Source organism: Pituophis catenifer, unplaced genomic scaffold (assembly GCF_029215685.1).
Source record: "Pituophis catenifer annectens isolate HBS135680 unplaced genomic scaffold, rPitCat1.0.hap2 SCAF_5, whole genome shotgun sequence".
NCBI classification, from domain to species: Eukaryota; Metazoa; Chordata; class Lepidosauria; order Squamata; family Colubridae; genus Pituophis; species Pituophis catenifer.
Window position 1 is genome coordinate 90,911,044 of NW_027256885.1, and position 21,321 is coordinate 90,932,364.

Genomic DNA, 21,321 nt, shown 5'->3' on the forward strand with positions numbered 1-21,321 from the left:
TGTTTCGACAAAAGAAAAGATCTGAATTGGAAATAGAAATAAAGAATAAAGAACAGTTACTTATTAAAAATCCAACAGATGAAAGAATAAGTAGTGCTATAAAACTTTTGAAAGACCAATTTCAAATGCTTATGGCGGAACAAGTTGCAACAAACTTACAATATGTGAAGCATAATACATTTTGTAATGCTAATAAACCGGGCAGATGGTTGGCTTACACATTGAGGAAAAAACAAAGTATACGGACTATAGATAGTATTGATATTGGAGGGAAAGAAATTTTTCAACAAAAATTAATTAAAGAAGCTTTTGTGGACTATTATACCAAACTATATGCTAAAGAGGAGGTGCAGAATGGACTTATAGAAAAATACTTAAATGATAAAAGAGTTACAAAAATTACTGATCAACAAAAGGAAAGAATGAATTATCCTATAACAGAGGAGGAGATAATAGTAGCAATTAAACAGTTAAAAACAGCCAAAGCTCCTGGTACGGATGGTTTGACCGCAGTGTATTATAAAACTTTGCAAGCTGAAATGGTGGAACAACTTAGAGATTTATTTTGCAATATTCAACAAGGGGGTAAAATACCCCCATCATGGACAACAGTTTACATATCTTTGATACCAAAAGAACAAGTCGGTCCTAAAAAACCAGAGAATTATAGACCAATATCTCTTTTGAATACAGATTATAAAATCTATGTGAAAGTATTAGCCAACAGGTTGATGCCAGTAATCCAAAAGGTGATTCATGAGGATCAAGCGGGATTCATCGAGGGCAGACACATGAAGGACAATGTAAGGCAAGTAATAGATTTATTGGAATATCTTGAGAAGAATAAACAGATTCCTGCAGTGCTGGTCTTTTTGGACGCAGAGAAGGCCTTTGATAGAGTGGATTGGAATTTTCTACTAAAGACTTTAAAAAAGATGGACTTTGGGGATCAATTTATACAGGCGATTTCAGCAATTTATCAAGAGCAAAAGGCACAGATTATTATTAATGGAAGTTTGACAACAGAGTTTAAAATTGAAAAAGGAACAAGACAGGGATGTCCGTTGTCCCCACTTTTATTTATTTTAACACTAGAAGTCTTGTTAAATACAATAAGGGACTCTAATATCTTGAAAGGTATAAAGATTAGGCAAGAGGATTACAGAATAAAGGCATTTGCAGATGATCTGGTTGTTACCCTATCACAACCAACGGAATCAATAATCCTGATGAAGGACATTTTACAAGACTATGGTAAAGTTTCAGGTTTTAGACTGAATCCAAAAAAGACTAAAATGATAGTTAAAAATATGACACAAGATTGTAAACATGAGCTTGAAAGGAGGGCAGGTTTTGAGACTGTACCTAAGGTAAAATATCTAGGAGTTCAGGTTGCAGAATCAAACATGAAATTGTTTCAAAATAACTATGAGGTGTTGTGGCGAGAGGTGCAGAAAGACATGGAGACTTGGAAAAAACTGCAGCTGTCTTTACTTGGAAGAATAGCAGCAGTTAAGATGAACATTTTGCCAAGATTTCTTTTTTTGTTTCAAATGATTCCGGTGCTTAAAAGTGATAAACAATTGAAAGTTTGGCAATCTGGAGTGAATAAGTTTGTCTGGAACGAGAAGAAGCCGAGAGTGAAATTGAAAATTATGCAAGATGTTCCAGAAAGAGGAGGTCTTAAACTTCCAAACCTACAGCTATATTATGATGCAGCAGCTTTAACTTTAACAAGTGATTGGTTTGGAAGGAAAAAGACTGGAATATTGAATGCAGAAAGTTTTGATCTTGAATTTGGATGGCATGCTTACTTATTTTACGACGACAAAGTAGATAAAGTATTTAAAAGTCATATACTTAGAGATTCTTTGATGAGAGTTTGGAAGAAGCACCGACTCAAATGGGATTATAAAATACCGCTATGGCTGGATCTTGGTCATACTTTGTGGAATACAAATATAATGTCACTCGGGGGGTTTTTATATAAAGAGGTTCTTTTTACAGATGCGGGCAGATGGCAGCTGAAGACATTGCAGACACTGTTGGATGAAGGGATTAATTTAACTTGGTTACAATATAATCAATTACAATTGAGATGGAAAGAGGACCAAAAAAATGGTATTATGTTGCATGAGGAAGAATTGGTTAGACATATAAAAGAGAAAGGTCCAATGCATATCAAAAGGCTTTATAATGTTTTGCTAGAAAGAGATTCAGAAACTGAATTAGTTAAAGACTGTATGATTAAGTGGGCACAGAATTTTGAAGAGCCAGTGATGCTGGAAACATGGGAAAAAATTTGGGTTCAGAATGTTAAATTTACACAGTCGCAGAACCTGAGGGAAAATTTTTACAAAATGTTTTATAGATGGCATTTAGATCCCAAAAAGTTGTCATGTATGTACCCTAATGTTCAGCCAAAATGTTGGAGATGTGAATGTTTGGATGCTACGTATTATCATGTTTGGTGGACCTGCAGGAAAGTTAAGGCTTTTTGGATAAAAATTTGGTGGGTCATGCAGAATGTTTTGAAGAAAAAAATTCAATTTTCTCCACAACTGTTTTTATTGGGTATAGTTAAGAGTTTTACATCGGGTGAAACAAAATTGATATTGTATATGATAACAGCAGCAAGATTGTTGATAGGTAAATATTGGAAGAATGAAGCTTTGCCCACTATTGAGGAATGGACTTTGAAGATGGCCAGTTTTGCAGAGATGGCGAAGATTTCAGCATATTTAAAAGACTGTTCACAAGAGACTTATGAGTGGGAATGGAAAAGGTGGATAGAATATGTTCAGAACAAATATCAAACTAGAAAGTATCAAATAGCTTTTACTTGAAAATAATGTACTAGAAATTTTTTAATGTAATGAGATAAAGAGAAAAATTATACAGGGGAGGGAGGGGCTCAAGTTTATATATAAGTGTTATATTAGGGTTCTTCATGATTATGAGTATATTATAGGGAAGTCTGGGGGGAGGGGAGGGTTAGGGAGGGTTAGGGAGGTTGGGAAGTATGGGGGGGAGGTGGGGGGGAAAAAGGGGTGAAAATGTAATTGTAAAACTTTTGCAATAAAAAAATATATATATAGGATGTTTGTTGGCCTATTTTAATGCTCTTTTTATTTTGACACATGATGGAATGAATTTGAATAATATACAACATTAGGGGCAAAATCATAATGTAAGAAGATATAAGGTTCCTTTTCCTAAAAGTGGCCAAAGGAGTTGGACAATAGGGAAGAGACAGGTTTTGAGAATTTTACTTTTATATCAGATAAACAAATGGCTATGTTCCGACAATGCACTGAGTCACAAACAAGCCAGCCAGTTTTAGCCTACAGAATTGTACAAAGCAAGCCTAGGTGATTAGTTTTATGGATCAGCCTATCGTGATGGCAGAAACTGAACTGACTGAATACAGTTAATGAGGCAGACCAAATTCTGATATTGGCTAAACTTCGAATATTAATGTCCTAAAACTTTGGCCAAGGCTGAAGTTCCTCTTCCGTGCCGATAAAAGGTTGCTGGATTGATGAAGGTATTTGACGGAGGTACTTATCTGTAAAAGGGTAAAATGACCCAAAACAAATGCATCCTGTTACTCACTCTTTATTGTACCCCAAATGTCATGTATATCCCCAGATAACAAATGCTGCTTCCTTTATTACCCTTGAGGCGTCTTCCTGTTCCTTATCTTCTTATGTTTTGTCTTGAGACACTGACCAGAGAACCTGAATGTGTTAGTGGGTATTTATTATTTCCTCTCCTCTTTGATCCTTGCATACTGATGGAGGTTAGTTCTTACGTGTTAAATGTAACGCTCCCTGATATGCATATGTAGTTGGATTGTATAAATACTTGTCACAAAGGGCCCCTTGGGGTTCAAGCTTTTGTTTGCCTTTGGGCTGTTTGAACCGTGCACAATAAACTCTTTCCTGCATTGAAGAGCTTGGCCTGGTCCCGTTTTTTTCCTGCAACAGCTGGCGACTCCGCCGGGACTAGGTACAAGGCGATATTTCGCTGAGGGCCGTTCGACCCCTCGGGACCATCGGGAAGTCGCTCCTGAATATTCTCCAGGAGCCACGGGGGTATATCTCCGGGAGACGGCAGCGGCAGCCCTGTGGGACCGACGGTGCTCTGATCGAGTCCAAGAACCCTGCAGTGCAGGAAAGGAGATCTGAACAAATTCCTGGCCAGGAGGTTAAGGAGTAGAGACGTCTCAGGCAAGTATATAGTAAAGGTGTTGTACCTGCCTCACTTGTAGGCAGAAGAAGGGATGTGATCAATCCCTTGGACTCAGGGTGGCAACCCTAACGAAGTCCGTGTCAGGTTGTGTGGGTTGGGTAAGCCGTCTCAGTTCTCGTTAGTGACTGTGAGTTCTGGGGCTATGAGTCGGCGGCAGTGTGTTAGGATGGGGGGGCTCAAAGCGTGCCCAACACTCCGTTGGCGTGCATGTTAAAAGGTTTTGGAAGAAACAGTGGATAAATTGTGGGGAGTGATAGTGGTAAATCAGGATAAATATCCTGATCAACTTCTATATATTGATCAGTGGGCAAGGGCTTTAATGGAAAAAGCTGAAGATTTGTTGCAATGTCAGGCTGAAATGGTTAGGTTATGTGTATCTAGGGCAGGCAGGAAAAGTAAGGGGGTGCGGGGTAAGCAAGGGAAGATACCGGGTGGAGAAAGTGAAGGTTATGCAATACAAAGAAGTATTTTGTAAAGAAGTTGCAAAAGTTAGAAGGAGCTTTGGGGAAAAACACAAGTGAATTATTGGAAATAGCAAGGAAGGTGTATGTGAATAGGGATAAGGTGGAGAAGAAAGAGCAGGAGGCACGGATGAATAAAAAGGCTGGTTTGTTGGCAGTGGCACTGCAAAGTGGGATGCAAGGGTGTTTTTCTCAGAATTTACCCCTGGGTCCTAATCAATGTGTAAGGGGGAAGGGCATTGGCAGAGGGAATGCCCAAGACGGATGGTGAGAGGTAGAGGGATGAGAAGACCGGATTTTGGGTCAGGGATGCGTAGGCAGCTCTTTGGGAGAAGGGGATAACGAGGACAGAGGAGAGGTTTGAGTAAAAGGTTGGACAGACAAGTTCAGGTTGGGGTTTTGGTAGAGGATTTGGAGAGGGCGCAGGGCAGCAGAAAGTGGAAAGTATTGGATTGGCAGACATGACTTGGTCAGATTGAGGGGGACCAGGCTTGGAAGAACCCCCGCCTGAGCCATTGGTTACAATGAAAATAGGGGGTCAGCACACAACGTTTCTGGTAGATATGGGAGGAGGAAGATCAGTTGTAAATAAGCAGATTGCAGCCCCCGGAACCCATAAAATTCAGGTCCAGGGGGTATCAGGGCAAGCAATGGGGTGGCAGGTCTTGAAACCAGAGATGTGTGAGTTTAAGGGAGCTGAAATCCAGCATGAATTTTTGTATGTTTCTGAATGCCCTATTCCATTGTTAGGCAGGGATCTGCTTAGCAAATTAGGGGCAACAATTTCATTTGATGAGGGTCGCCAAAGGGTGACCATAAGACGTTCTCCGGAGGAAACTTGGACGAAATTTGATGGTTGATGGTAGGGAGACAGGTTGAAGGGAAGTGGGGTTGTTTGATGTGCCTGAGGATAACCTGCCGGGTTTTGCAGCTCACCACCCTCCAGTGGTGGTGGAACTAAAACCTGGAGCGGTGCCTGTGAGTATAAGGCAGCGTCCCGTTTCTTGGGAAGCTATTTGTGCTATTTATGAAAGCATTCAGAGATTTGGAAGTGGGGGTTTTGGTGCCTATTCAGTCCCCCTGGAATACTCCAATTATCCCAATTAAACAGTCAGATGGGTCTTACCGCCCGGTGCATGGTAACCTTACACCCGGCCGTGTTGAATCCGTATACCCTGTTAAGTTTAATTCCACCCCGACTTCCGGTTTGCTCTTCGTAGCCACCAGATGGTCCCTCGGGACCGCCAGCCCCTTCGCCTGTAAAGAGCCGCCTGTACAGCGGAAAGGCGGCTCGAAAAACTCCATTTCCAGGAGGAAATGTGAGACAGAGCAGGTGAGTGTAGGTAGAGCTCTCCGTAGCCCCCAGAGTTTTTTTTTTTTACTCCTGGGGGCGAGCGGATGACGCTCCCTATAGCACTCGCCATTTGCTCCGGGCGTTGGGAGAGCTCTGCCTTTTGCAGAGCAAGGCTACGAAGACAAGCTTTCCAAGATAACTAACAGATTAATCAAAGAGGATGAGATCTGGATCTGGACCTGGACCCTAAATTGCAAGTATTAATACTTATTTTGCAAAGGATATTCAATAAAGTAAAAAAGGTCTTTTAAAATGGCGACTGCCGAAACTGGAGCAGAGAAGCTGAAAAGGGAAAGTCCTTCCGTTTCTTATTAAGCCACAAAGTAGCGGAATAAATGCTCCTGGCTACACTTGAAGAAAAAGCTACACTTTTGTGTTTTCTCCTTCCTGGAGATTTGATTTGATTTGATACTGATCCTGTTTGGAAAGAGGCTTGGGTTGTTTTTTTTTTTTCTAAAAAGTTTGCCTGTGTGGAAATATGGCGTTTAGGCTTATAAAGCTGGACAAACAAGCAGGGGGGGGGGATTCCCCCATCCACAAATTATATGAACAAGTTCTTAACTTACAGTCTCAGAAAACTGATTTTAATATAATTGAATTTCTTTTGGAGGAGATTGTAAGAAGGGATGAGATTATGAATCAGAACTTTGAGAAATTTAAGCAGGAAACTAAAGAATTGGTGCAATTAAAGTTTGATATTTTGCATCGAAAGATTTTAAAAATGGCTAATGGTTTCTCAGAATTTATGATCAGGCTGGATACAAATACTAATCTATTAGAGTCCAAAGTGGAGGAAATTGAAGATAATTTGGAAAATAAAATAGAAAAAATTGAGAATGATTTGATAAATACTCAAGACAATAGTTTAGAAGAAAAACCTGAAATGGAAGCTGATTGTAATGTAGAAAATATACAGCAATGTATTGAAAAGGAAGTTTTATTGATGCAATATAATTTTACTGAATATGCGATCAGACTGAGAGGATTACATGAAAATAACAGAGAGGATTTAAGAAAAATATCTTCTGAGGTTCTGGCTGGTTCAACGGTTCAACCTGAGGAGGTACTTTGTAGGATCGATAGAGTTTATAGAATAAACTCCTGGATTGCAAAGCAAAGGCAATTGCCTAGAGATGTGGTGATTTATTTTACAGATAAAGATATAAGGAATAATATTGTGCAGAAATCCTTTAAATCTACTTTGCAATTTTTCGGAAGAAAGATTTGGATTTATAAAGAGCTCCCGCCTAAGATATTATTGGAAAGAAAGAAATTTGGCTTCTTGGTGGCTGAGCTTAAAAAAAGAAATATCTTATTCAGATGGAATATTCCAATTGGTATAATATTGAGATATCAAGGAGAAAGATATCAATTAAATACTGTTGAAAAAGCAGAAGTATTTTATCAAAAAATTTTAAAAATGAACTTAACATCTTTATGCACAACACAAGACAAGCAGAAGGAGCTAGAAATAAACGAAAAATATCGAGTTACAGAGGCCTTTGCAGATGAATTGCCTTTGGATTCTTCAGATACCTCAGATGGATTATTTATAAATAAGAGAGAAGTGGCATCGGATTCTAACGTGATGACTCGCCAGGTTACAGATAACCATGGAAACCAACCAATTGATATACAACTTACAGAAAAGAAATATGATTCACAAAAACAAAACCAACAGGATCAAGTTATAAAACAGAATGAAAATCGACTAGTTGATACACAACTGGCAGGGAGGAAATCAGGATGGAGAGCCAACCCACAAAAAGAAAGGAAAAAAAGAAACAGGTCTCACAAAAATAAAAATTTCTAAACTAAGCAACAGTAAAGCCAGTTACTTTGAAAAAATACATGACTGAATATATGAAAAGATGGATGAGGCGAAGTAGTGGTTGATATCATCCTGAGGAGAGTGACAGACCTCTGCAATGCTGTAATTTTGGGATGTGAAAAGGGCCTATGAATTGTTGGATTGGAATTATCTATTTTTGGGTTTTTTTTATTGATTAACGTATTATATTTATGTTGAGCTATAAGGCAAGAGAGTTATGCTGGGGCATGCAGAAGATCTGGATGTTACCCCATTATGAGAATGGGAATTAATAATCCTGAAGAAAGCCACTATTACAGATATGGATTACAATTATAAAGTCACTCGGGTGGTTGTTTTCTTTTTTTTATATATATGTGAAGATATTCATTACTGATGGGGGCAGATGATAACTGAGGATTTTGAATACTCTGTTGCAACTGGGATGTTATGTTACCCCAGTCCGGATGATGGAGTCAGCAATCCAGTGGAAAGACATCAAAGAAGATATTATATGGATTATAAATTTAAAGTCATTGATTTTGTTTATATAAGGGAATATTTTTTTTAGTAGGATGGGCAGAAGAATAAAGATATTAAGAATTGTTGTGCATGGTAATCTTGTAGGAAAGTGGGTGGAGACAGGCTAGTGTATTGATTGTATAGATTAAAAAAAGGGATGCTTAAGAGACATATATATGGGAGTGGAGGAAATGGATAGAGTAGAATAAATGTAAAACTAGAATTCATGGGGAAGGCTGCTTTGAAATGTTATATTAATATATGCAAAAGATTAAATGTTAAAGTAGGATTTATTATATAGTTTTAAAGTGGAAGGTTGTTTTGAAATGTTATATTAATATACAGACATATGTATGGGGAAGGGGGAAAAAAAAAAGGGCAGACTATCGATAAATTGGGAGTTATAATAATATTACTGTGTTAAATCAGAAGTTATCATACAGTGTTATAATGGAATGTTATTTTGAAGTGTTTGGTAAGAGGGGGAAGTGATAATATTAATAATATCACTAGAAGTAAGGGTCAGTATTTGGAGGGGGGAGTAAGGGGATGGTAAAATATTATATAATCTGTTATGTACTAGGTTTTTATTTTGAAGAAGTCACGGGGGGATGGGGTGGTGAGGGGGGGTTAGGGAGGAGGGGGGGAAAAGGGGGAAAAATTTGTAATTGAAAACTTTTTCAATTAAAAAAAAAAAAAGTTTAATTCCACCCCGGGCTGAGTGGTTTTCTGTTATTGATTTAAAGGATGCATTCTTTACAATTCCAATTCACCCCATAAGCCAGCTACTGTTTGCATTTTGAGTGGGAGAATCCTTATACAGGAACGAAAATGCAATATACTTGGACTTGGCTGCCTCAGGGATTTAAGACTTCCCCCACATTGTTTGGAACAGCGGTAGCTAGAGACTTATAGTATTATGTGCCTCAACAACCAGGAGACACAATACTGCAATATGTTGATGATGTTTTGATCAACAGGACTGACAGAGGATTTATGTTGGGATAATACTAAGATGAATGCACGATAATGCTAGCTTTGTTATTAGAGTGTGGTTATTGGGTATCAAGGAAGAAAGCTCAATTGGTGAAAAGGAAAGTTAGATATTTGGGATACGATATAAGGGTCATCGAGCTTTAGGACCAGAGCGGAAAAGGGCGGTCCTAATGCTGGCAGAACCCCGAACAAAAAGACAACTGAGAAGCTTTTTAGGATTAGCTAGCTTTTGCCGTAATTGGATCCCTAACTTTGCTTTGATGGCAGCACCTTTGTATGCAGCTACCAAAGGAGCCAATGTGGAACCCCTTGAGTGGAGGGGGGGAACAGAAAAAAGCTTTTAAATACATAAAACTTGCATTGACTCAGGCTCCAGCTCTGGCTTTACCGAACTTGCGGAAGCCTTTTAATCTGTACGTAAACACTAATAGAAACATTGCTGGGTACTTACCCAGCCTTTGGGAAGTTGGCAACAACCTGTAGCCTATTTGTCAAAACAATTGGATGGAGTGGCCAAAAGCTGGCCCCACTGTTTGAAGGTGTTGGCTGCAAGTGCAGAATTGATTCAGGATTGTAATAAACTTACTTTTTCTTGTCCTATACTCATGCACTCCCCTCATGCGGTGCAGTCTGTGTTGGATACTAAGGGACATTTGTGGATTAGTGGGCAAAGGTTGACAAAATATCAGGCAATTATGAGTGAGAATCCACAGGTGCGTCTGGTGGTGTCTAACCAATTAAATCCAGCAACTTTGTTGCCTACGGAGTCTGTTGCTGAGCATGATTGTTCACAGGTATTGGAGAAGGTTTATTCCACCCGACCAGATTTAACGGATATTCCGTTGCCAAATGCGCAGCTTAATTGGTATACGGATGGGTTAAGTTATGTTATAGATGAGAGGCGAATATCCGGATATGCTATTGTGGATGATGAAAAAGTGGTGGAAAGTGGTCCTCTGGGGGGGTGGACATAGCGCACGGGTGGCTGAATTATGGGTATTGATACGGGCTTTAGAAAGGGCCAAGGGAGAAACAAGGGAGAAACATTGGATGTGTAAATATGTAAATATGGTAAAATAAGGTAAATATGTATGTTAGGTGGCCTGATTTAGGTCATAAAGGGGGGGTTTGGAATATGGAGATGATACAAGAACTTAATAAGCAAATTGAGAGACTCCAACGATATGTGATGTACCCCCTAGATTAGTAACCTAATGTCACTCATTTAAACCTGGGGACCAAGTGTGGGTCAAACACTGGAGGAAAGAGCCGCTAGAAGGAAGATGGAGGGGACCTTTTATTGTTATTATGACTTCTCCACTTGCTATTAAGATTGCAGAATCAAAATCATGGATCCATCGGACACGAGTCAAGGCAGCAGCTGACACCGGCTGGAAAGTGTCCGTGGACAAACAACATCCAACAAAACTGACATTTGAACGTGCTTAAAGAAAGCTTTTGTATTTTATATATAGGTTACTTTGATGTATATCTGCCGATGTAACCCGCTGCAAGCTAAAAAGAGGATGGAACACCTGCCCTCTTGAATTATTCCGGAACTTGGATCCTGACGAGAGACTGAAGATCGTTGCGGATCCATGTGGGAGGAAAATTGGGTGTGGGCACTTTGGGTAATTGGGGTAGTAGCTTTATTGATCATTGTGTTTTACAGATATAAGCAATGGTTTTGTGGACAACCAAGACCATTTGATTTCTCAGTCGTTCCGATCCCTAATGGTCCCTACATTTCCCCAACCGGCTGCGGAGTGTGAACCTCTTACAGATGAAAGAAATCCCTGCTTAGGACACCCTGGAAGCTGCCTTTTGATGCAAAGGAACAGAAAAGAGAATTCTCTTTAAATGTGCTGATTTTGTAATTGTGGGTGTGAGTGTTGTTGTTGCACTCACTGTATAGATTGTGTTTTATGTATAGGCTGTAAGATAGAGTGTGCGTGAAAATTATAGAGGATGTGTTAGTACATTATTTGGTAATAGATACTGAAGAGATCCCCTTGTAATCCTTAGCTGGTATGTTACCAAAATTACTAGGACAACACAGGATACGAAAGGATTGTTCTAGTTATATTATCTGGAAATGGAAAAGCTAAATGTACCTGAAATTCCTAGCCATGTAACAAATACCTTTGTCAAATTGGCAGAAGACATAGCCCACACTCTGAATGTATCAAATTATTTTGTATGTGGAGGAACTAATATGGGAGAAAAATGGCCATGGGAAGCCCAGGAATTGAACTATTCCAAAGTATTAGAAATGGAGCAAAAGGGTAACCCTTCATATAATCAGGGAAAAGATGGGGATTGGACACTTACCACCAGTTTGGTAGGGAATGTATGCTTCCAAAGGAGGACTGAAACTGATTGTAAACAGGTAGGAAACCTCATATGCACAGGAAAATGGGAAAGCAAGATATGGTGGTCCGGAAGTAATGTCACAGAGGGTATTGATGAAACGGCTCTGTTTGAGGTAAACAGATTAGCCTTCTTAGGGGATCCGGATAATCAAACCCTTGGATGGCTTGCTCCTGATGGATTGTACTGGATTTGTGGTAAACTGGCATATGGGTATCTACCTAAGGATTGGTGTGGAGCTTGTGTCCTGGGAATAATTAGGCCAGGATTCTTTTTGCTCCCCCTTAAAACTCGACAGATTTTGGGTGTTTCGGTATATGATGATGTAGGTAATCAACGACAGAAAAGACATGTTGGTACATCTGCAATAGGAAGGGTTAGGATAGGAGGTATGCCTATCCTAACAGGCCTGCAGAATGAATTATAGAAGTTTATGGACCAGCTACGTGGGCGGAAGATGGCATGTATGGCTATCAGACCCCCGTGTACATTCTGAACCGTTTAATTCATCTGCAAGCAGTGGTTGAAATAATCACCAATGAAACCGTGAAAGGTTTTACTCAATTAGCCAGGGAAAGTGTTAAATCAAGGACATATATTATGCAGAATAGATTAGCCGTGGACTACCTATTAGCCAAAGAAGGAGGGATATGTGGAAAATTTAATTTGACTAATTGTTGCATAGAAATCGATGAAAGTGGGAAAGTTATTAAGGAAATTACAGATAAAATGGTTAAAATAGGTCATGTACCCGTCCTAACTTGGAGGGGTCTTAATTTGGAAAACATGGTTTCGGGATGGTGGCCAAAATTATCAGGTCTTCAAGCCATTGTTGGCCTTATTGGCTTAATAGCTGCAGGATGTATTTTTCTCCCCTGTGTCCTACCTATTTTTGTTAAAACTATTTCCAAAAGTCTATCCTTGCTGGTGGAACGAAAGACAACTGCTCAGGTGATGGCTATGTGGGAATATGAACAGCTCCAGCCAGGAAAGGAACCTGAATGTGTGACTCTTCTGGATAAATCAGAGGAGTCACAAAGGGGGGAAATGAGGCAGACCAAATTCTGATATTGGCTAAACTTCGAATATTAATGTCTTAAAACTTTGGCCAAGGCTGAAGTTCCTCTTCCGTGCCGATAAAAGGTTGCTGGATTGACGAAGGTATTTGACGGAGGTACTTATCTGTAAAAGGGTAAAATGACCCAAAACAAATGCATCCTGTTACTCACTGTTTATTGTACCCCAAATGTCATGTATATCCCCAGATAACAAATGCTGCTTCCTTTATTACCCTTGAGGTGTCTTCCTGTTCCTTATCTTCTTATGTTTTGTCTTGAGACACTGACCAGAGAACCTGAATGTGTTAGTGGGTGTTTATTATTTCCTCTCCTCTTTGATCCTTGCAAACTGATGGAGGTTAGTTCTTACGTGTTAAATGTAATGCTCCCTGATATGCATATGTAGTTGGATTGTATAAATACTTGTCACAAAGGACCCCTCGGGGTTCAAACTTTTGTTTGCCTTTGGGCTGTTTGAACCGTGCACAATAAACTCTTTCCTGCATTGAAGAGCTTGGCCTGGTCCCGTTTTTTTCCTGCAACATTAATGACCTTGACTTATGACCACAGTTGATCCCAAAATTTCTGTTGCTAAACAAGAGAGTTTTTGCCCCATTTTACAACCTTTCCTGCCACAGTTCTTAAGTGAATCACTGCAATTGTTAAGTTAGTAACAGGGATGTTAAATGAATTTGGTTTCCCCATTGACTTTGCTTGTCAGAAGGTCACAAAAGACGATCTCATAACCCCAGGATACTGCAACCATCATAAATATGAACCAGTTGCCAAGCGTCCAAATTTTGATCATGGGACGATGGGAGACACTGGAACAGTCATGTGTGTCAGAGTTTGTTGCAGAAATTAAATCCAGAAAACACACACAGGTAACCTGATTCAGCAGGATTCATTAACTTCTTTATATACTGTACATGAAGATAAATGTACAATACCAATATAGAAGATTCTTCCAATGTAGCAGTTACAAGCAAAACACGAGGCAGGAGAGAACAGTTAGTTTCATTTCAGCAGAGCAGACAAGCATGCACAGACTGCTTAGTTTCAGTTTCAATTCTCTGCAGACTCAGTTCTGTTTCAGCTCCCATTGACTGACTTAGTTGCTATGCCTATTCATTGGCTGACCTTGTTACCATGTCTTCCCAGTCATGAATATTCTAACAGTGTGAAAAACGGTCATAAGTCCCTTTTTTGGTGCCATTGTAACTTTGAACAACCATTAAACGAATGGTTGTAAGTTGAAAACTTTGACCGTTGGGCAAAGACAGCTAATCCTCTTCTTCCACAGATGACAAGAGGACTTGTCCGGGCTTCCATGATGCAAACCCTGAGGCCAAGAGACCTTGCCTACAAGAAGAACAGCCAGGGCCACCTGAAGAGAAGCCACTCAGGTGAGTCACCAGGTACTTGGTAGATTTTGGTGCAGTCTATTTTTTTCATGCCACAGAGCTAAGCCACCTGCCAAATGCTGAACTGAGGAGGTAATGTTGCTCTGGCTGGTGTGTTGGAAGAGTGAGACAGAATCTGACATGGAGCTGGTCTTTTTCTGTACTCATTCTTTGCTGCCTCTTGAGAATCTTGACCCCACTTTGGCTGAACGACTGCTACGCTTAGAGGCCCTAGAGAAAGCAAAGGTTGGGAGCTACACGTTACCTCTCCTTAACACACCACGCAGGGAACGCCTGAATGTTCTGAAACTCCTGGATGAGACACACCATGAGCTGAAGGTCTGTCTTTTATCTTTCCGTTGCTCTGCTTTGATGTGAATAAGTAAAATGGTACCTTGGTACTCAACTGCTTTGCAACTCATCAAATTTGGTACTCAATGCACAAGCTAGAACATGTCAGTGTCAGTTGCCTTGTGACTCACTACATTATTCCTTATAGGAAAAATCTGTTTGGTACTCATCGTTTTTGGTACTCATCATGCCTCCTGGGACCAATTAATGATTACCAAAGTACCACTGTAATAGGAATGCAATATGTAGTTGGATGCTCAGATTAATTGGTTAAAAAGTGTTTTGGTTGATTAAAAAACTGGCCCTCATTAACCAGTCAGATTTTTAGAAGAATGCTGGGTCTTTGTCTATTTTTTAAAATAAAATTCACTCATACTGAAAATTGAGCAAAGTTTAACACAGCCTTTAAACTGAGGCACTTATTTCCTGTTTTATACAGATAGGAATATTTCTGCTGAGTTGAAGCTTTTTAAAAGAAATGTGTATTGTCTCCAAAGCCTATATGTGAATCACAAATGGATTCATTTGATGAAAAAATATGAAACCCTAAGCATTTCGTCTGATAATTGCTCTTTTCTCCCTTTTGCCATCCTCACTTCTTTTTGTCAGCTACAAAGGAAGTTAGCTACAAAGACTTTCCTCTGAGATAGGATGTAAATGTATTGGTCCCAACAGCCTAGTGTGGGTGTTGGCAATCCGGAGCTCTGGAGCCGCATGTGGCTCTTTGACCCCTCTCCTGCAGCTCTCTGCCGACCCGGTCGCGCGACCTGCTCTCTGCCCCAAGACACTGGCCCAACCCAGCCATGGCTGATGCTAACCTCGCTAACACAAGGGCTGGCAGGGTGGGAATGGGATCTGGGAGGTTACGACGGAAAGGGGGACAGGCCTGCAGCTGAGTGAGCACAAGCTGCAGTGGTGGCTTCCCCAAAGACGACCCTCCTTCTCTTCACACAACCCCCTGGCCGGCTGTTGCGGGGCTGGGAGGGCGCGCACGAGCGGGGATACCCTCAAGTGAGCGACCAGGCTCGGCCAAAGCACAACGAAGGCCCGCAGAGCAGGCCGGTTGACTGGCTGATGGGTGAGCGTCTTTGGCGAGGGTGCTCTGGCTTTCTCCGAGCCTGATCCCCGGGGTGGGTGTGTGAGGTTTGGCAGAGCCAGCCCCCTTTTCCTGCTGCCCTGAGCTTCTTTACTCCTCCAGCTGAGCGGTGCTGCTGGCGGTGTTGATTGAAAAGCATCCTCCAGGTGGCGAAAGTCCCCTATGCAAGATTTAAAGCTGCCTGGAGGACGCTTTTCAATCAACGCCGCCAGCTCCGCTCACTTGCGGAGGGTATCCCCGCTCGTGCACGTGCGAGAGAGAAATGAGCGACAGAAAAGGGGAGAAAAAGAGAGAATGAAAGAGAGAAGGGGGAGAGGGAGAGAGAAATGAGAGAGAGCTGGAGGGAGGGAAAAGAGAGGGAAACAAATGAGAGAGAGAGAAGGGGGAGAGAAAGAAAAAGAGAAAGAGAAGGAGAGAGGGAGAGGAAAAAGAGAAAAACAAATGAGGGAGAGAGAGAGAGAAATGAGAAAATGATGGAGGGAAAAGGGAAACAAATGAGAGAGAGAAGGGGAGAGAATGAAAGAAAGAGAAGAAAGAAAAAGAGAGGGGGGGAGGGGGAGGAAAAACAGAAAAACAGAAATGAGAGGGAGGGAGAGAGAGACCCATTTCCCACAGAAAACACCGGGAGCCACAAAACCTAGGTAGGCGTGGCTGGGGGGGTGTCATGTGACTGAGTGGGAGTGATGTTGAGTTGGCCATGCCCACCCAGGTCTTGTGGCTCCCAGTGTTTTCTGTGGGAAACAGGTCCAAATGGCTCTGAGTGTTTAAGGTTGCAGACCCCTGCTCTAGTGGAATATATTATGATGTCTTCCTCACCCATCCTGTCATCTATATCTTGCTAGCCTTAAACCAATGATGCCTCTAGACAGGATTGAATCTCCCATTAGCCTTGACCAGTGAGCTACTTCTTAAAGAGTAGAATTATGTATTTACGCTGTTCTGATCTTGAACAAGTTATTGCAGTGTCTGTCTGTCCCATTATGATGGAAGTTCTTCTTTCTTGGAAGCTTATGAGACCCAGAATTCCTTCCCAAATTATTCAGTGTTGTGGGAATGGTAGATGTTGGACTTCAAAGTGGTAAAAAAATTAACACTGAATAATATTCTGATTTCTGCTGTGTTGATCCTGTTCGGTGCACACATTCAGAAAAAGTAACAATATGGTACTATTCATGTTCACAATAAGCAATAAAGGAGAGAAGCACTTAGAAGCAAAAGGTTGATAGAGTGGAGACTTGGAGGAAGGGCGAAATGGAGGCCAATGAACCAGAGATGCATGGGCATTCATTTGAATGGAATGGTAAAGAGATAAATTAAAAAGGGAGGTAATTAGATAGAGCAGGTAACCCCAAGGAGATATCATGGCACATGCTGTTAAATAAATTCTATGCCACTTGTGTGTTGAAGGAAGAGGTTCATAGCAATAGAGGTGATTTTATTTTTTATTTTTTTTTTATTTTATTTTGAATTTGTATACCGCCCTTCTCCCTGAGGACTCAGGGCGGTGAACAGCCAAGTAAAAACATCAAGTACAAATATTAAAATACAGTTAAAATATACATATATAAATTTGGCCCCATTAATTAAAAACAATAAACAAAACACTTAAAAACACTTAAAAAATTAGGCCAGCCCGGCTTGCTGGAAAAGGAAGGTTTTAAGGGCACGGCGGAAGGCACCGAGGTCTTGGATTCTCCTTATCTCTGGAGGCAATTGATTCCAGAGGGTAGGTGCCCCCACAGAGAAGGCCCTCCCCCTGGGGGTCACCAGCCTGCACTGTTTGGCTGATGGCACCCCGAGGAGGCCCTCTCTGTGGGAGCGCACAGGTCGATGGGAGATCGTCGGTGGCAGCAGGCGGTCTCGAAGATAGCTAGGCCCTATGCCATGGAGCGCTTTAAAGGTGATAACCAACACCTTGAAGCGCACCCGGAAGACCACTGGGAGCCAGTGCAGCTCGCGCAGGAGCGGTGTTACATGGGAGCGCCAGGCTGCTCCCGTCACTACCCGCGCTGCTGCATTCTGGACCAGTTGGAGCCTCCGGGTGCTCCTCAAGGGGAGCCCCATGTAGAGAGCGTTGCAGTAGTCAAGGCGAGAGGTGACGAGGGCATGAGTGACTGTGCACAGGGAATCCCGATCAAGAAAGGGCCGCAACTGGCGGATCAGGTGAACCTGACAAAAGGTCCCCCTGGTTACAGCCATCAGATGTTCCTCCAAGGACAGCTGCGTATCCAGGAGGACTCCCAGATTGCGAGCCCTCTCCGTGGGGGCCAACGACTTGCCCCCAATAGTCAGTGATGGAGTCAACTGACTATATCGGGATGCCAGGAGCCACAGCCACTCAGTCTTGGAAGGGTTGAGCCTGAGCCTGTTCCTCCCCATCCAGATCCGCACAGCCTCCAGGCACTGGGACATCACTTCAAGGGCATCGTTGGGGTGGCCTGGGGTGGAGATGTACAGCTGGGTGTCATCAGCGTACTGGTGGTATCTCACCCCAAAGCCACGGATGATCTCGCCCAGCGGCTTCACATAAATGTTGAACAGGAGGGGCAAGAGGACCGACCCCTGATGATTGACTGCCATAAGATTCTGGTTGAACTATTAGTTCAGTAATAGTCTTTTCTTTTCCACAAAGACATCATGATTTTTTTTTTCTTTTCCCCGCCTACCCCTTCAATTAGTACTTATTTTGCCCCTGCTTCTTCCAGAGAGTTAAAGAAAAGCAGATAGAAATAGAAGCCCAGACTCTGAAGAACAAAGGTGTGTTTTTCCCCCAAGCTGCAAAACCCCGAAAACAGGCCACAGTACTGCCCTTCCAACAAGGTGAGGTGGTTAGGAAGGTTTTTGAACAGTGGTGAAGTGTAAAATTTGTTACTGCTGGTTCTGTGGGCGTGGCTTGGTGGGGTGGAATGTGACTGAGTGGGCGTGGCCAACTTTTTTTTTTTACTTTTAAAACCATTTTTTCTACAACCTCTTCAGCCAAAGAGGTTGTAAAAAATGCTTTTAAAAGCCTCTGATGATCAGGCAACTCAGCTGGGATCGTCAGAGGCTTTTAAAAGCATTTTTTCTACAACCTCTTCGGGAGCCTTGGTGGCGCAGCAGACTAAAGTGCTGTTAAGTAGCACTTAGCTGCCAGCTGCCTGCAATTACTGCGAGTTCAAATCTCACCAGGCTCAAGGTTGACTCAGCCTTCCATCCTTCTGAGGTAGGTAAAATGAGGACCCAGATTGTGGGGGCAATAAGATGACTTTGTATAAAAAAGAACACCGCTTAGGGGGCCCCGAAAGCCCTACTAAGCAGGTATATACAAAAGTATGAAGGCTATTGCTTAACACATTGTAAGCCGCCCTGAGTCTCCGGAGAAGGGCGGCATATAAATCGAACCAATAAATAAATAAATAAGAGGTTGTAGAAAAAATGCTTTTAAAAATAAAAAAAGCCTCTGATGATCGCGCGGCTCAGCTGGGCATGTGGTGGGGGGCAGGGATTTTTGCTACTGGTTCTCCAAACCACCCACCGCCATCGCTACCAAATCAGGCAATCCGGTCCGAACCAGGAGCTTTTCACCCCTGTTTTTGAAGTCAGGCCTTCCTTTTTCTCCTGTGTTGCAAAGTCCCAATTTGCTTTCTTTTCCTCTCCAGTGCAGACACCTGTCAAGAGTCAGGAAGAAGAGGAGAGTGTTATTAAGAAACAGAAGACCAGAGGCTGAAAGAAAAAGGTGAGTAAATAGGATTTGGCTTCGTTTTGGTGAAGAACAGGAAGAGTAGCAGAATTTTTCTCCAGCCAATTTGCTATATGTATCACAGTTTTTAAGATAACTCACAAACATACAGGAACAGAGGTATCTCCTGGGAAGGAGTCATTTCAACCTCTCAATTGGAAGTCTATGTTCTCCATAGATGAGGGGATAGATGGGGAACTCATCAAATTTGCAGACGACACCAATCTGGCAGGAATAGCCAACACTCCAGAAGATAGGCTTAAGATACAGTAGGATCTTGACAGACTTGAGCATTCAATGGTGAAAAAAGTAAGGTTCTACATTTAGGTAAGAAAAACAAAATGCACAGGTATAGTATAGGTGGTACTCGGCTCAATAGTAGTAACTGTGAGAGGGATTTTGGAGTCCTAGTGGACAACCACTTAAATATGAGCCAGCAGTGTGCTGCAGCTGCCAAAAAAGCCAACACAGTTCTAGGCTGCATTAACAGAGGGATAGAATCGGGGGCGGGGCTAACGTCACTGACGGGAAGTTTCGGAGCTCCAAAACCACCGCCGATATCTTCACCGCTGGACGGTCCAAATTGGACCCCACTGTCCTGTAGAGACAGTGATAGAGGAGGGCACATCCTGCTGATCCCAGGGACACCACAAAGTCCCTGGTTGATCCAGGAGAAGCTTTTTTTTCCGGCGCTGAAGAGGCAGCCATTAAGCTGCTGAAGTTGGGACAGCCCTGAACGGAAGAGAATGAGTGAAAGTGTTACAATCTGGTGAGAGGCTTTTTATTTGGACTTTAAGAACACCCTGAAGTGCAAATACTGTACAATTAGAATTGAAGCTAGAAGTAATTTAGCGGCAGAATTGAGCCTGAATTTAAGTTAATTTTCCTAAAACATAAACTATTTTCATCTGTGGATGCTTGTGGAAAGTTTTATTTTTAAATCTGACTGGACTGGATTGGAAAGGAGATTTTATTTTTTACTTGTTCAAATATTAAATTTTTGGTGCTTTTTGAGTTTATAAGTTTTTGGATTGGCTTTGTTATTCCCTCTTTTTGGTTGATTTTTACATTTTAATTTCCTTTTGCATTGGCTTTATTGTAAATCAGAGATAGAAGAAGAAGTAGAATAAACAAGAAATATTGCCACCTAGTGGATTGAAACATTGTATTTTTTTTGTCTCTTTTTCACTGATTAAAAAAGTAGCAACTGTGTCCCTTTTTTCAAGGTCAAGATGCATGTCTATAGATAAAATTTAGAAGAGATCAAAGAGTCTTTGCAGTTGTTTATAAGGTGCTCTTTGGAGAAAATATTGTTGATAGGTGGCTAAAACTTGAAAGAAGAAGAAAACAGCGACTCTGGAAAGAGAGCTGTAAAATTGAGAGAGGTATATGAAAGAGCCATTGAATGCTACACAGTTGTGGACTTTTAAGTAGTTTTCCTTTTTCTATTTCCATTTCTTCATGATTTAATTATTTTTATTTTTAAATTTTTGGAACAGAAATTCTTTTTCTTTTTCTTTTTTCTTTTTCTTTCTTTCTTTTTTCTCCTTGTACTCTTCCACAACAAGTGACTCTTCAGTTGGATTAAGGCTTACAAGAGCCTGAAGAAACTATATTTTGGACTTTTTTTTTCTATTTATCATTCTTTTTTTTTTCTCTTTAATTTTTTCTTTTTATATTCCTTTTTCTTTTTCCTCTACTGATTGGAGGCTGTTATTTAAATTTGTTTTTTACCTTGTTATTTGATTGGATTAGGGCACACAAGAGCCTGAAAATTGTTTTTCTTTTTGCCATTCATAAAAATGGATTAGGGTTGAGAAGAACCTGAAGATATTTTATTTTCTGTTTTGATTTGGATTATCTATAGAAATGAGTAAAAAAGCAGCAGTTGTTAGCTCTGCTGGATCGACCCCTTCTTCATCACCAGC

At 41.2% G+C, this 21,321-nt stretch overlaps 1 protein-coding gene across 1 annotated transcript in view; it reads left to right on the forward strand.

Moving 5' to 3' along the window:
• Positions 1-21,321, forward strand: part of KIF22 (kinesin family member 22) — an 87,180-nt gene that overhangs the window by 61,950 nt on the left and 3,909 nt on the right. The window contains 4 exon segments of the mRNA XM_070944804.1: positions 14,129-14,234; positions 14,399-14,567; positions 18,381-18,495; positions 19,314-19,390. Coding sequence (XP_070800905.1) covers positions 14,129-14,234; positions 14,399-14,567; positions 18,381-18,495; positions 19,314-19,390 — 467 coding nt within the window.